General features: G+C 44.3%; 1 protein-coding gene across 5 annotated transcripts in view; it reads right to left on the bottom strand.

The window, feature by feature from the left end:
- The window catches only part of HIVEP2 (HIVEP zinc finger 2), a 135,679-nt gene that overhangs the window by 9,879 nt on the left and 108,479 nt on the right, over positions 1-17,321 (bottom strand). For all 5 annotated transcript variants that reach the window (XM_083731580.1, XM_083731583.1, XM_083731579.1 and 2 more), the window contains 3 exons: positions 11,147-11,191; positions 2,822-8,351; positions 1,216-1,370 (listed from right to left, as the gene is read on the bottom strand). In XM_083731580.1, the coding sequence (XP_083587706.1) occupies positions 1,216-1,370; positions 2,822-7,951 (5,285 nt within the window). In that variant the 5' untranslated portion in view covers positions 7,952-8,351; positions 11,147-11,191. The remainder of the gene's footprint in view (positions 1-1,215; positions 1,371-2,821; positions 8,352-11,146; positions 11,192-17,321) is intronic.

Below are 17,321 nucleotides of genomic sequence, written 5' to 3' on the forward strand. Positions count from 1 at the left end.
GTACAGCAAGCTATAGCTAGTTTTTAAAAAATAGGAGAGATATATGGATGCTTCAAAATTCCTGCTCATGGTTGTATTGGATGGAAAGGACAGAGTTGAGAACTGTTCTCATACATCTGAATTAGTTCAATATGCTTTATTTTTTTTAAAAAAATTGAAGGACAAGGGGGGGATTTAGTATTAAAATTTACTTGGGCAATAATGGAGCAAAGACTTTTGTCTACAAGTTATCCTTTGAAATTGTATAAGGAAGTGTTTAAATAAGACACAGTAGGAGCTGGTGGGAAATGTGTTGACTGCAGTTAAAATAGTAGCAGCAGGAACTGGAGAAATAATAGGAAGTTGTCTGTTGAGGAATGTCTTGGAAAATACCAAATACCAAAAAGCAAGCTGACTGCTAGTGTACATATATGACTGGGAAGGGCAAATGTTGATGCTTAATTTAAAGCAAAGCATCGTTTAATGTTTACTGGAATCGGAGTCAATCTATAGAGGAAATACATTAATGGATCTTGTCAACAGTTTAATGAATAGTACATATCAAGGGAAATCATAGGATTTATTTGTTTATTAGCATGTGACCCTGCTCTTTTACCTAAAGGGCATTCAGAATGCATTTAGTTCCATCTTCTTTGTTATATTCTGTATGGTTGCTTTAACTCACTGGTAGCATGCATTTTTGCATTGTTTTGCCATACAAATGTTTTATAGTAAGACCACTGTCTACCTAAATCCTTATTTATAAAGGCAAAAAGTAACTTACAAATGGCATATTTCAAAATTACAAAAGAATAGCTGGGATACAAACAACCTCTAGATTTTTTCCCATAAGTCCAATCTAAAGAATTTTAGATTCCTTTTCATGACAGGGCAATTTCTCCCATCCTGTCAATGCCTGATAATAGTTTCAAAAGTCAAAGGTGGTTGATGGCTCAACTATTTAAAGAAGAAGAAGAAGGAAAAAACAAGAATTCCAGTGGATTTTTAATTTCTCGCCTTTACTCCCTTAATTGATGGTGCAATATCCCAGATTTTCAGCAGTTGTCCATCCAGGTAATGATGAGATCCAGACCTGTTTCACCTCAGTTCACTTGCCCCATCACATGGACTCAAGACCATGATACTGGACCTAGCACAAGCTGCTTGCATGAACCCTAAAAATCTGTTCTAAAAAATAACAGAACACACATGATATTTCCAAATGTATGTTCTTACCCTCCTTCAAAAATCTTAATTCGCATTGGCTCAGTTTGTTTGGATACAATATCTTTATCACCATGGCTGTCTCCTTTAATTCTTTCCTTGATAACATTCCCCGCTACTTTCTTTTCAAACTTGCTGCCATATAGGAAGAACGGCTCCTGTTTCATCTGTGAAATGGAAAAACAACAACACAGAGTCACTAATTGTTGTTAATGCTTGAAACTCGGAATCAATGCCACAAACGTAAACAGAATAACTGCATTGTGTCATATTACTGTAAATGCTTTAGGACATACTTAGACCTTACATCATGCTCAGACTCAGAAAAGCCAATTAATCTGGCCCTTTGACTTTGTCAAGGAATAAACAAGATAGGCAAGAGGCAGCAGAGGAAAGTTTTTGAAGTGCCCAGGGATGCTGTAAGCACAACACCTCATCATGCCGCCATATAAACACAAAAAAGGAAAGATAAAGAAGACTTACTAGGCGATCAAAATCTGTCCACTGCTAGCACTGGGATTTCAAGGCACAGTCTGCTCAAAGCCATCTGGCCCATCGGGGTTGGTGTGGTTAAGACACACTAGTTTCTCTGCCTACAGTTCAAAAGGCAGTGATGTGGCAACAACCCATGTCCAACTGCCTTTGATCTCCCCAACCCAAAGCATTAGGTACTCATTCATAGCCGAGACATCAATCCACAACTTCATGGGAAACAACCATGTGCTCTAACTAGGAGGAATAGTACAATCATGTCAGGGCTGGAAATATCCTGGGCCATTCCACATTTGATGCTGTTGCCTCATTATCTAATTTATTTGGGCTTTTAAAGGATTGTCACCTACAATGTTTTGGTTTGTTTTTTAAAAAAGGCTGGTGCCTCGAGCTGGTCGTGTTTTTCCAGCCATAGTTGATAGCTTCAAAGTTTCTAAAGCCCATGACTAGGACATGCAGATTTATCTTTCATACAGCATTAACTTTTGGCAACAATCTAGAAGCTCCTGTCATTTATTCATATTTTAACCAAGAGGTATTAAAAACACTGGAGAAAAGGAACACGGAAACTTGGGCCTCCAAAGTTGTTGTCTAGATTTACCAGTTTTTCAAAGCCATGAATTTTATCCGAAGGCACCATGATATACAAAGAGACAACAGGGTTTTAAAAAAAACAACAGAGGCCACATCTATTTCTCAGAGTATGAGGCACTTATATAGGTTTATTGCATTCTGGTTAGAAGATGATCTATAATAAGTACATCTTCTGACATATTCTGAAATACCAGATGTACTCATTTTTTTCTGGTTTTTATGCTTTATAACAAGCCAGTTTTAATGGCTCTCTCCCTCTCTCCAAGGGAGCGGCTTTGGAACAATTTCTGAATTTACTTGGAAAGTGTTGAAATCGTTCAGGGGTGAGATCCATGTCCAGGATGCCACATCCGTGTTTGCTCCTGCTTCCTGAGAAATCCCCTCAGAATTTGCATTCCAAAGAAAGGTATTCATTACTCTAGAGGAACTATTCCAAAAGCATTACACTGAAAAGACTTGAAAGCATCTCGGTTTGCTGTATACTGTTAGGTCAAAATAAAAACGGGTGAATCTTTAAGAATTGGTTAGTTACCTGAGCAAACTGTTTCCATGCACTTGATGATGTCAGTTTCCCTGTTCCGGGCCTATACATTGGAGCCAGTGTATAGATTTCCGTGCTGTTTTTCTGTTTGGACCGTAGGAGTGCAAGGGTAATCTTCGTACTCAATCCTGATGGGTTTGGGTTACAAGAACTAATGCACCATGAAGCATAAACAGACGATTTCAGTGTTGTTTGCTGAACAAAACTAGGCTTTGTGTAGTTTAAGAAGCACCAGCTCACAGTTGTGGTAGTGCGCAAACTAGGGAACTGTAGGATTTGCTGGAAGTCTGCGAGATCTGTCAGGAGAATTGTCGAAGTCACCGCTTTCCCACTTGGCTGCGATGCCATTTGTACCAACATACCAAACGGCAATTTCTGTTGCTTGGGTTCGTCTTCTATCTGGCTTTCCGCTGATGGCAACCTGGTGGGGCTGAGACTCATGTCAGATGATGCTTCATCTACGTCCAGTTCCTCTGGAGATTCTCGGCCTTCCGAGGTACCACTAGACTTTTGCCCTGGAGAAGCAGAGTCAAAGCTAGGGAGCTTCTCCCTGCTTACTGGGGAAAGCTCAGTGGGAGGCATGTTGGTAGCTGGCGAATCTTGAGATGACGAGGACGGCAATGGAGAGGAGGACGGCACGCTTTCTTTTGGCTCAGTAGTACAGCTCTGCCTAACCAGCTGAGGCTTTTGAGGTCTGGGGAAGCTTTTCTTTATGTCCGAACTGGTGAGTTCTACAGCACTTAGCTCCTCGACAATCTGCCCATACATCTTTTCATCCTTTACTCTCTTTTGTTGCTTGGTTTCCATGAAGAGCTCCAGGCTGCTTGCCGGTGAAAGCATTCGCTTGTTTCCGCCTAGGGTAGAGGCACTATCTGAGCTGGAGGATAAGCACAATGGGATGGAAGGATCTAAGTTCAGGGACAAGGTCTGTGGTACTTTCCACAACCCTCCATGCTGGCCTAACATCTGCGCTATGTTGAATCCTATGCCGTGCATGGTTGCACTGGTGGCTAATGTCCTTTGAGAAAGAGTCTCGTCGACTTTGCAAATGACAATGGCAGGGCTGCTGCTCTGAGCAAGAATCTGGGAAATGCTTGTGTACATAACACTACCATAGGATGGCACGTGGGTCTGGATCCTGACGGGAACAACTGTGCCCGGTAATGATTGGGCAGGCCCAATATTCTGGGTTTCAAAATCCACCTGTAGCTGTTGTTCAGAAGAGGTATCGGTTGATTTAATGCTACAATCGGGCTGGTATGTTGCAAGTGCATTTTTAGAATACTGTCCTGATGTTCCTGAGTAACGCTGGTAGGTTTGCTCTTTAGCATGCACATAATCAGCAGTTTTCTTTCTGATATGCTCCTGAGCATATTCCAGGTGGTAACCAGGGTGGCTTTCAGTTGAGAAAGGTTGCTTGGAGTAAGTTTTCTGAAGCTGCTGTACAAAATGATGCGGAAAGGGGGACTGAGAGAGTTCCGAAGGCCACAGGGGCTGAGAGGGCAAGTGAACCATGCAGACTGACGGATACGGAAACTGCAACAATGTGTTCTGGAAGGGGAGAAAGGGAACCTTTTCTTGCAGTGCAAATAGATGTTGCTGTTCTGTGGAGTATTTGCTTGGAATATAAGGTGCTTGCGGGATTGAGGAATGGGAAAGTGGAGATAAACTAGTGCTGCGTGGGGGACAAGAACTAGCAGACTGCTTCCCGGAGTCATCCGACTGGACAGAAGAGGGGGAAAGAGGCCAAGCCACGTGGGAAGAGCGAAGGCCGGCATGCCCGTGCTCCATTTGCTCTTGCTTTATATTTTGTTCCATGCTTGGATCAGCTTGGGAAATCTCCGGAGAACCACTGAAAGAAGCCTGGCGAACCAAAAAGCATTTTTTCCTTTCTCTTGCTGGAGATAAAGAGGTAGGAGGCGGACCTACTGCAGAAGCATGAGTCAGATTCCCGTAGTCAAAGGATTTGCTTCGGATCTCAGGGATTTCGGCAGGGTAGGGACAGGGCATCTGTTCGGATGAGCAGCGCCTCATTTCCTTCTGTTGGTGATGCCCAGGGACAGAGAGTGAGTAACCGCCAGCTGGGACAGTTAAAAACTCAGACTGTTTGCCAAACTCATCCTGCCTTGTTGACGTTACGAACTTGATACTGTCCTCCCTCTCGAAGGACATGGACAAACTGGAACTATGGGACAAATTGCTCTCTTGGCTAGGGCTCCGAGAAAGGCTCGTGCCCGTGGACTCAAAGCTGGACTCTCCAGAGGAGTGCTCCAAGTCAGCCAACCGCAAGCGTTTCTTCTTCGGAGGTAGCTTCTCGGCCGGCAGCTGAGAAAGGGTTTCGCTCCTCTGTGGCCACTGGAACTCTTCTGCAGGCTTCTCCGGCTCTTTGGCTGGGGCTTCCCTCTCTCTCTCGGGTTTATCAGGCTCCTCTGTCACGCGGATTTCAGGTACCTGTATATTATGCTGGCGAACAAGCCTGGGCTGCATGTGATATGACTGAGAATGTTGGGACGAAGAAGGCTGCTTGCAAACAATGCTGTCAGCGTTTTCCGTTTGCGGGACCCTATCCGGGCTCATTGGGGAATCTGCAATCTCACTTTCACAAGTCTCAGACGATGAATACATCTTATCTTGCTGGCAAACGACAAGCTCTGTAGATTCAGACCTTTCAAACGAGTTGGGCCGGCTTAATGAATTTGTGTGTTGAATGACGGAGATTACGTTGCCTTTTCTGCTCAGGGACTCCGAAGCCTTTTCTTGATCGCTTGTCAAGGAGCATTCTTCTAAGCTTGTGGCTGGGCTTCCAGACGTCAGGTGGGGTCTGCAAATTTCAAAGCGGTCCGGGTGAGAGTGCACAGAACTGTCATGGCTTTGGACGGCATATCTGGTCCTTGGCCCTTCCTGGATTTGCAATTTAGGATCAAAATCGCCACTCATGGGGCTGCCAGAAGCACCGCTGCACAGGGATGGGGTGTCTTCCTCATCTCCAACACTCTTTTGTATTCTGCGCTTTCTAGTTTCAAAGGTAATGCTATATGTAGAAGACACTGCCTGCAACTGTGCAGATGATTCAGGATAAAATTCTCCCCCTTGCTTTGACCCGCTCAGAGATGGTGTGTCTCTATAGCTTTGCTTCAAAGGCCCATAATCTTCCCATTTCCTGTAGTGCTTCCCAGAGGCGTCCCCCTCGTAAAAGGGCCTCTCCCCTGTTAGCAACTTCTTCATGCCTGACCCTTTTTCTCCTACAGTTGACCTGCTGGAAGCAACCATAATGTTCTTTGCTATTCTCCCATGGTACTCTGAATCTGAGTGTCCTTCCTGCAGCGATGGCAGCTCAAAGGCCGCTTGTCGTATTAGCATGCGCTGGTGGGGTGTTCCTATTGTCCCAGGGTAAAACACATCATCGGAACCAGTCATCCTCTCGTCAAATGAATGGCTTCCTCTTAAAGCTGAAGGGACATTCAAGTTGGTTGCAGACGACGTCGGCATGGAGTTGCTTCTAATAAGCGGGTTTGTATCTGCTGGAGGCTCTAGGAGAGACGAATCACTTGGGTGGGTTCCTGGATAAAGGCTTGATTCACTTTTGATGGATGATGTGACATTCTGAGACTGTTTGGATTCCATACTGCTGTCATTAAAGACTTGGCTACTTTTTATAGTGCTCATTTTGCTAGGATCAATTAGTGCTTCTTTATTTGGAGACATTCGCTCTTCAAGCATCTTCATTTCTAATCTAGGGTTTGTGAGAGGTAGGGGCTCTGCCTTGCCTTTTCTACCCATCGAGCTACGATCCTGATTGGCTGTCGCTAAAGGTTGTGCCATCCTTTGATTAATCCTATAGAATTTTCCAAAGATTATTTCTTCGTAAGACTTTGCATTTGTATTTGGTGGGCTTATTTGCTGCTCGGCACTCTCTGAGCGCGAAAAATAACCAGAGTCAGTACTTCCTTTGCTGTGGGGGCTCAAGAGATTTAATGACTGCTCAGAATCCTGCCCTTTTTTCTCAGATAGTCTTAGTGCAAGTCGCTGCTTAACTGTGTGAGAGTCATCAGACTTACTAATTAATGTGTTCTGCAGATTGTCAGATCCAACGTGTGGGGAGCTTTCACATGGTAACTGCACGCCACTTTTGGGAATAATCAAAATGGGGACTTTCATTGGGCCTCCCAGGGATTCTTCTATGGATGAGTGAAAGCCACTTCTGCTACCGATGTCCAATGGAATCTGCGGAACGGGGCTCAGTTTGTCAGAACCTTCGACAAATAACGAAGTCTCTTCATCAGTATCTGTACTCTGCTCGCCATCTGAATGTATCTCTGCCTCCACGTCGATAAAACTGGCGTCTAGGTCCAATTTAGATACAGCCGACTCTGTGAAAGGTACTAATCCCGCTTTGATCGCATGGGCATGCGATTTCCTGTGCTTGTATAAATTGCTCTTTGTCTTAAACGAGAAGCCGCAAGGGACACAAGGGTATGGACGTTCCCCAGTGTGAGACCGAATATGTTTCTTAAGTACACTAGGTTTGGCACATGCCCGGCTACAGTACGGGCAAATGTATTTGCCAGGCTTTTTGGGTTTGTGTTCTTTCTTATGACCATCTTCCGACTGTTGCTCTATACACTTCTGAGAATACTGGCTATAAGCAGGGTTCAGACTCGAAATCTTCTTCCTGGAGAAGCTTCCGCTGTGGCCATGCACGTGAAATGGAAACAAGTCCTCGGAGGCAACCGGCTGCAGGTGGCCAGGAAACTGCCATTTGTGGCCTTCTAGGCTCTGATGCGGCTTCAGGTTGTGCAGGAATCCTTGTGGCAATGAATGCTGGGGGAAAGAAAGCGAATGTTGACATGAGTAAGGACTCGGAAGGTGCTGCGGGTATTGCTTGTCTGTGGCTTGCTGGGCAACATCGCTAGATGACACTCCTTTCCCAGAACTGAAAAGCTGTGCAGATGCCGGTTCCCCCATGTGTTCGGGGTCCCTTTGTGTCTGTCCTTCCAGGCTGCCAAGTGCGCTCATCTTAACATTAGCCGAATGTTCCTGCCTCCATCTACTTGGTACTTTAGCTGTTTCTCCAGACCTTGAGGTAGCATTTTGCCCTACAGCTGTATCTCCGGAGTCCATTTTGTTGCGCAAGGTCTTAAGTGCTAGTTCACTCGAAAGCTGTTCAGGCACATGAAGTTTCTCCAGTGCTGTGCTTTTTTAAAGTTAAGTTGCTCCCATTTCTCCAGAGCTGTTCCAAGTTCACAGACTTCTCTTTCTCTGTGGAACGGTCCACGCAGTAGTCTTATAGGCATTAGATCTTTCGTAGCTCTATGCTAAAAAAAGGTTAATTGTCACACAGTTCTGTTCATGGCAGGAAGTGTCTCTGAACAGTTTTATTATACATCCATCAAGACTTGCTGTGGCATTTGAACATTATCCATGGTTTTTAAGTGTTCAGAAGAAGAATGATCCAGGGGGATATATTTGCTCGTCAACTAAAGCAGGGTTCTAGACATTCCTCCCAAAAAGATGCAGTAGTCTGTAAGAGAGAAAGTTAAAAGAGAGAGATCAATGCAACAAAATACTTAAGAAACATTCGATTGAGTGAATAAGGCTGGAACTAGATGTTCTCTGAGTCACTTGGTTGTTTCTGAAAGCAGCTGTCTCCCATCTCTTCCTCTTTTTTTCCTCATGATATTCAACAAGCCAATGTGATGTACAGTGGTTAGAGTGCTGGTCTAGGACCTGGGAGATCAGGGTTCAACTCCCCACTCAGCCATGAAGTCTCTTGGGTGTCCTTGGGCCAGTCACCAACTCTCAGCCTAACCTACCTCACAGGGATATTGTGAGGATAATATGGAGTGGGGGTGGGGGAGACCATGAACACAACCTTGAACTCTTTGGGGGAAAAGGCGGGATATAAATGTAATAAGGATTTTCTTTAAAATGAAAATAAAATGGAAAGTGTGTGATGTGGCGTTACTGAGCTCTGATTTTCCCAAACCTTGCTTCCACTTGATAACAGCTGCTTGGAGGTGCCAAAAAGCTCACTACATCATGCCGCTAGATGTTACAGAGGAAGGAGAGACCAAGGACCACTGTTTACAGCAATAACAATGCAGCTTCCACAATGTCTAGTTCTGGCCTGATACCACCAAATATATCTATTAAGAAACAGTGCTTCCACTCAACCTATCTGTTCAGACAATATATGGAGAAAATCCTAAAAACAAACAAGCAATGGCTTGAATAGAAGTTTGTGAAGTTGCACACAAAAAAATGTTTGTTTGGGTTTTTGTTTTAAAAATGAAATGACATAGATTGGAATAATATATTATTATTATTATTATTATCATCATTATTATTATTGTTATTATTTATTCTCTCTGTGCGGCTTCCAACAAAAGATTAAAAATACATTAAAACATCACGCATTAAAAACTTCCCTGAACAGGGCTGCCTTGAGGTGTCTTCTGAATGTCAGGTAGTTGTTTATCGCTTTGACATCTGATGGGAGGGCGTTCCACAGGGCGGGCGCCACTACCGAGAAGGCCCTCTGCCTGGTTCCCTGTAGCTTTGCTTCTTGCAATGAGGGAACCGCCAGAAGGCCCTCGGCGCTGGACCTCAGTGTCTGGGCAGAACGATGGGGGTGGAGACGCTCCTTCAGGTATACTGGGCTGAGGCCGTTTAGGGCTTTAAAGGTCAGCACCAACACTTTGAATTGTGCTCAAGAGCAGTATTATGTGGTCTCGGCGGCTGCTCCCAGTCACCAGTCTAGCTGCCACATTCTGGATTACCGTATTTTTCGCCCTATAGGACGCACTTTTTCCCCTCCAAAAATGAAGGGGAAATGTGTGTGCGTCCTATTGGGCGAATGCAGGCTTTTGCTGAAGCCTGGAGAACGAGAGGGGTCGGTGTACACCGACCCTTCTTGCTCTCCAGGCTTCGCGGACCTCTCCGCAAGCAGCGGGAGCGCTCCCGCTGGTTGCGGAGAGTTGTCCGCATGCCGAAGCCTGCGCGCGCTGAGATCAGCGCGTCCAGGCTTCGTGGACCTCTCCGCAAGCAGCGGGAGCGCTCCCACGGTTTGCAGAGAGCTGCCTGTTTGGGGACTGGGGTCGGGGGAAGCTCGGGCCTCCCCAGCCCCGCGCCTGGGGGGGAAATATTTTTTTCCCTTTATTTCCCCCCAAAAAAACTAGGTGCGCCTTATGGGACAGTGCGTCCTATAGGGCAAAAAATACGGTAGTTGTAGTTTCTGGGTCACCTTCAAAGGTAGCCCCAGGTAGAGTGTGTTTCAGTAGTCCACACGGGAGATAACCAGAGCATGCACCACTCTGGCGAGACAGTCCGCGGGCAGGTAGGGTCTCACCCTGCATACCAGATGGAGCTGGTAGACAGCTGCCCTGGACACATAATTGGAAACCACACCAGTAAGCATATATTATCTGTGGAACAATAGCAGTAATTGTGATGGGCAGCAGGACTACCTCATGTCAGAAGCAGCAAAATGATATAGTGCTGGAAGGGACTATGGGAGATAACAACCAACTAAAAGATACTCTGAATAGACCTGCTGAAAGTAGTCAGCTTAAGTCCATGGATTCTAGAGGGTCTACCCAGCTGGCTCACAAAGTAGGAAGGAGAAGCTTTGTGTCCTGCCAGACATTGGCTTTTAAGGGAAGGTGATTACAAGATATGCATATGCAAATCTTGTTCTTGTGGCTCCCTACTCATATCCACACAGATTAGGTCATGCTAGGTCCAACCTACGTGTGACATACAGATCCATGCAGTGATCTTTTGATGTTTTGAAATTTTACTGAAAAGCAGCAGCAGGGGGCACCAAACTAGACCCTTTCCACTGCGGATTCTATTCCCAGTCTAAATCCCCTACAAACTGCAGTTAGCCCACAGCCGCTCTGTTCCAATTCAGAGACCTTAATATATGATTTAACATGAAAAAATTAATATACCAGGAATTCAGCCCATACACCAGCCTAGTTTGGTCCTTACAACTTATGCAGCAGCATCCAGGGCCAGCCTGTTTGTGGAAGATCTGCAGCTAGAAAGATTCTTTGCAAGTCTTTGAATGCAGAATATGCAAAACTATCAAACAAGTAAGGCAATTACTAGATCAGGCCATTGGCATATAACCCCAAAAAGCTGCATATGTCTATGTTTTACACAAACAGTTTCTGCCTGTTTTCCACATAAATAGAAGAGTCGTGATACATCCTACCAAGGATAGGATATCTTCATTTTGTTTTGAAATATTTCCTGTTCTGGTGCCAGAGCAAAGGATTTCTTTAATTTGAGTATTGATGTTTTTAAAGTTACCTGCATCTTCTTGGCATCTACTGTACATGACTATCTTGAAGCTTCCTAGAGGGAAAGAAAAAAACAAAACAAAAATAATTAGGAAAATGTTAAAAATCTATATGGACCTTATACAAAGAGAGGAGAGAGAGATAGAGAGAGCGCACATGCTATTTTAAAATTGTTCCAGAGCTTATCCAGCTTCAATGAATAGAAACTGTTGGGGGGGGGTTGGGGGGGTAGGAAACGGACACATTACCTTCTGTTCTGAAGAATATGTTTTTTTTTAAAAAAAAAGCCCTAGCCAATATAGCTTTTTATGTTACACCTTTGAGTATACAGTCAACAAACTCCAATATCTGTGCCACTGGCCTCTCCAGCAGTGCTAAATAAGGAAATGAAGCTGCTGTATAGTGAGTCCAGGATGGGGGATGAGAGACAAAAATGACAGAATAAACAAGGGATGGAGGAGGGGAAAGACCTCTGCAGGAGATCAGTTCTTACCTGTGTCAGTAAGCGGTGGGGAGCAAGAATTGGGGAAGGCTAAAGAGATTGAGAGATGGAAGGGAAGAGGAGAAAGAGGGAGAGGGAGGGGGAGAGGGAACAGGTAGAAAGGAGAGCGCAATGCAATTCTGCAACATTGGGTCTTTGGCTCCACATACTTTTGGATCTAGATCAGCCCCCCCCCCATTGGTTGAAACTCTGTTTTCCCAGTAGTCAAAATGTCCTCAATGGGAAAAAGGCCCCACACCCCTGTCATAAAAGGAATGTCTGTTCAAAAAGATGGGAGAAATCAATAAATTATTTTTGCACCATACTTGTTATGTTTCTGAATACATGGCTTCATATAAAGAACAGATGTTGGCTTACAAATAATTTTCAAATTGCAATGTACAAAATACTGGCTTCATTAATAAGCTAATTAATTATCTCACTAGCCAAGCACCAAATAAATAAAAAGGCACAGTTGCTTGGGGGAGGGAACTGACTCTGAAGAAAGCCAGATGGTTACGAGCAAAATAACGATGCTATTACATAAATAAAGGAAATAACATCTTTCCTTCTTACCAAATATCTCTGTCAGCCACAGTGATGAAAATGTCAAAAGCAGCAAGAATCCTGCCAATTCTATAGCTGCCCTGGTAAACAAACTGACCGCAGTCTAACAAGAGGGACCCACATGAGGCAGGTCAAATACAAAAGGCAGGGTAGAGAATCGCCCCACGTGCAACAGTGGCAGTTCTCCATTTCAAAGATCTGCAAATGCAGCAGCAGGATGGGTACCCGTCTTCCCTCTTCAGACGTCCCACTTTCTCCATCCCTCTAACCATTTATTCAGTACAGGATGAGGAGAAACTTCTGAGATTCTTTCTGCACACTTTGCAGCAATGAAACCAGGTTACCCATCTGAAGCTGTGTACACACTCCCATTTACTCTGCAGCCACTGGTATGGGAAGTGGAGCATGCAAGATGTTAGCCACAATCCACATTCACCCTGTATCTGTCCTGCATTTGGGTGAGTTCCCCACCACCACCACCACCACCACCACCAAAACCAGCTTCAATCCCCACCTGGTTAAGAGAGCAATCTAGGTGTGTTTAAAATGTAGTAGTAGTAGTAGTCGTCGTCGTCATCATCATCATCATCATACCCCGCCCATCTGTCTGGGTTTCCCCCTGCCACTCTGGGCGGCTTACAGCATATATAAAAACATAGTAAAACACCAAGCATTAAAAACTTCCCGATACAGGGCTGCCTTCAGATGTCTTCTAAAAGTTGTGTAGTTTTTTTATGTCCTTGACATCTGAAGGAAGGGCGTTCCACGGGGGGGGGGCACCACTACACAGCCTAAGTTCCAAGAAGGCCTCAGTCAAGCTGATTCATCCACAGCCACCATTGGGACCACTAATAAGCTTCATTTCACCCATTTTTATCATGGCTGGTTAACTCAACATTAACTCAGGTGGGGTCAAATGCACCCTGACAGCACTTGAAGAAATTCCTAAAACTTTTATGTCTGCCTTTCACAACCATTAGCACAGCTGGGTGGTTTTTTTTGTTTTTTTTTTGTTTTGGGCCCCCTTACGGGACTGAGGTCTCTTGTCTTGATGGATGGGTTTTACCCATAATTTTATTATCAGCTGAATTGCTTCAACAGAAAAAGTGTCGTTTTAGTAGTGGTTCCTATACCTTTGAACAGCATGCTTATAGAGGTTCATCTGCCTCCATGCAGCAGGTCTCCATAAGTCAAGTGCTGCATGCTGTGCCTATAACATCCACTAGAAGTTGCCTGTGCACACTGTCACGATCTGACGGAGAGTCTCTCTGCTTCTGCCACTTGTGCCTGGCAGCAGTGTGTGTGTGTGATGAGGCATCTAATATTCTGACTAACACACAAGGTTCTCCAAGTGACAGTCAGGCAACCCCAAGCAGTATAACATTTGGACTTCAAACTGCAAACCTGTAATAAGAGGAGGGTCTGGTATTCTACTCTTTTCATCAAGCATTATTAAGAAACAAAGTGAAAACTTTCTTTGGATCTCCCAGTGATGGAGTAGTATTTATTTTACCAGATCATATACATTTTATTTCAGATGTTCAATATTTGCTAATAAAGCAGGGTAGAGAGAGGTTATAAGTCTCTTGTGGTTGTGGCTTTGTAGCTGGCAGTCTACACTGTTTCCCAAGTTTTTCCATGTTGGAATGTAATTTCCAGGACTTTTCACTGGCTCTTCATGAAAGATTGAATGGTTGTGTGTCACACACACACACACACACACACACACACACACACGGATAGTTATACCAGCTCATTAGCTCATATAGAATCCTTTTCCACATGCAGAATGAACTCAACCAGGAGAAAGTTTTTAAATGTAGAAAAGGGTACATTCTACTTCCAAAACTTACTGAGTTTCCATTACTTGAATATTTTTAAGTTCTTCCATGCTAGAAAAACCAAACACAATTCATTAAGCTTAGAGAAAGTGATTTCCCCAAAGATGCAAAGCATGTTCCAAGACCAAGTGGGGATTTGAACTTTAGCATCCCAAAATGCCTGGCCATCATACTAGCAGCTGCACTACACTGGCTCTATCACAGGCTTGTCCGTAAATATTTACATACAGGCAGCAACCGTTTTGGGCGCGTCCAATATGTGAGCAACCACACGCATCACACTGAACCTGGAAGTGACCCCAAAATTTCACCAAAAGGGGGCGGAACGGGGTGGCCTTACACAGGCCTTGCTGATGCATTCAAAGGCCTGGAATGTAGCAAATCGGTCACTACCTGTATGTGTTTGCTCATCTGTGTTACATATGCTGCTCCATCTAACTAGATGCTGGTTTTCTGAAGCAAATCGTATATTAAAAACTATACTAGATATATTTGATTTGGGACTCTTTTGCATGTTATTTGTTGAAAAAGGCACATCTGCCAAAATGCGCACATAGGAAAGGGCAATCTGATGCAATTACACCCATGCTCCATGGCTATGTGACATGTTCACACGCAATGTGTGAAGCAGCCCTTGTGCCTTGCTGCTGAGCCGAGCTCTGCCACTCAGAAACATTTGAGAGAAATCAGCATGCATACGTCTATTCTCTTCTCCCTTCCACATTTTAGGGCGCCCTGAGATGGTGAATCACTACAAGCCAGTCTTCTTGCTTGTTTCCTCAAAAGACACACAATAGTTGCAAAAATAGTTCATGCAAATGAAGCTCCTACAGCGTCAGCAGCCAGATGAGCGTGGGTGATCAGAGAAGACTCTGCAGTTGCAAAGAGCAAACAGTTTAAGGAGAGCAGTTGTCTTTTTTTGCTGGGTAGTGGTGGGGGGAGAGAGTTTGCCCTTGCTGTTCACTGTTATATTAAGCTTTGTTCTTCCTACCCCAAAAACCACCCATTTGCAATGCAATGATAAATGACACCTGACAAGATCTGATCCTCCTTTCCTACTAACACAGGAAACAGTGCTTTGCTGAGAACTGAAGGTACACTGGAGGTGTCATTAAAAAATAAAAGGCAAGCATAAAATCTAAATATAACCAGGACTACCCACTGGGTATGACTGTATTCATATTTTTAGCAAGTCTAACACTTGATGTTTTAGGTGGTGTTTTTTTTTAACCTCACCTAAATGCAAAGCAGCATCCTGGTTTTTAATATACTTGTCTGCTTGCTCAGTTACATTCTTATATATGGCAGTTTCTCTGTGGTGCTGCTAAGTACAGTGACACTGGTGTATCTAACAAGCATCATTGAGATCTATGCTAACTAAAGCTCCTGCAATTGTCACTTTTCACTCTCTCTTTTTTGCAGGAGAAAAAGATAAACATCCACGTTACTTCTAGATATCTCTAAAGAACCAGGGAACAGCTACTTATTACAAAATTCAGATAAGAAAGCTAACTGACCTAAGGAACAAAAGCTAACAAACATAAAAATCTAGTGCCTTTTCAAAAATGAACACCTAACAAGTCCAACTGCAAATCATAAAGGTATTATATACTAGACGATAGCAGGCTACAAACCAAGAGAAGTATCGAGAAAATTCTACCTGAGCGGGCTGAAGCAGTCCGATGTATTTCCATCTCTGAAGCTAATGTGGTCTAGGCCCCGGGCAGTAAAAGGGCGAGGCACCTCTTGGGGACACCCTCGCATCACTCCACCCTGGCCTCCTCATAGAGAAGATCGAGTTGCAAATGCATCAATCAAATAAGGAACAAATGTTAAGTTCAGGTGGTTCAAGGCATGCCCCCACGCGACTGAGGGAGAGGAAGGAAGAATGTCACCAACCCATATGACTAGGTCTTTCCACTTCCACCTATGGCCTATAATTAGAACAGAGGTAGTCAACTTAGTTCAGTGAAGGGCCAGACTGCAGCGGAAGGAACTGTGAAGAGAGGCACAGATTTGTCATACGGCACATGTAGTAAGGTCACAGAAATTCACATAAAGACTTATTCTGAATGTGAGCACACTCATCTCCAAAGAAACTGTATTTAGTTTACTTCTGCTGGCTCCAGCCATCCAGAAGCGATATTACTATATATGTCTCAAGAGAAGACCCCCTGGAAAATCCAGAGCGGTTCACAAATCTGAATCCCTTCCTCCCATGGCAGCAGGCAACTTTTTCCCAGTACCAAACATGCGGTTCCCCTTTTTCCCTGGATGTAACGTTTTTAGCACATGGTCTGTTTTCTGGGAGTGGTAGCTGCTTATCAACAGGTTTCCAATTGCCCTCATTCATTTCCTTCTCCCACATCCACCAGCACCGTCTTCTTGGACTGTCCTCTTCCTGCATCCTCTCCCTCCTCTCCCAGACCACATGATGCTACTTTCTACCTGCAGCTTTCTGTACCTGGCAAGCCTCATGCTCTCTCCTGTCCTCAAATCCGTAACATGTAGAGCCAAACACTAATCCATTCATGGCATTGTTACCATCCTCCGGCTCTCTCTGTTCCTCTGACAGGTCAGGCAATGTTTAGAGAGGGTATCCAGACTGTCAGATAAGGGCCGCAACTACTTGCTCTGTAATAAGGTCTTATTGCTGAGGACTTGTTCAGATGGAACCCTGTACATGGCTGAAGACTATGTGAGATCTAGCTTTGCTCTGAGCAATGAGGGTGTCGTGGTGGTCATGAGAGAGAGCCTCTGTTGTGTGAGTAAGTGCTGATCCCAGCCCATGCCAATCACAAGTAGCATTGTGTGTAAATGTTTGCCAGCCCCCAAGCACAATTTTCACCATAATTACTCCATTTCCTTAGAATTCCCAAGTTTTTAGCAAAAGCAGGAGCACTAGTAGGGCAGAGCTGCCCCATGACTTGGCTTTCATCTTGTGGCACGACACTCAATTAACTTGACACAGGATGCCTCCAGAATTTCCTCCACTTGAGCTTAACTTGGCACATATCTTTCCGCAACCCTCCCCGTGACCCTAGTTACTTTGGGACTACTTAGGACTCTGCTATGGATCAATACCTCACCAGTGTTTTTGTAAAGGAATGATCTTTATATTTTAAAGCCATATTTTTGTGGGTTCATGAGGAACCCAGAGACCATCAGTGGTTGAAAGGGAGGAGTCACGCTGCAGTTGCACAACTAACCATATCAGGTAAACAATCATTTCACCAACATTTTGACAGGTGGAAAGATTATTTTAACAAGCTCCCTCTCTCTCACCTTCATCTGCG

This window comes from Podarcis gaigeae, assembly GCF_964106915.1.
Source record: "Podarcis gaigeae genome assembly, chromosome: 3".
Classification (NCBI taxonomy): domain Eukaryota; kingdom Metazoa; phylum Chordata; class Lepidosauria; order Squamata; family Lacertidae; genus Podarcis; species Podarcis gaigeae.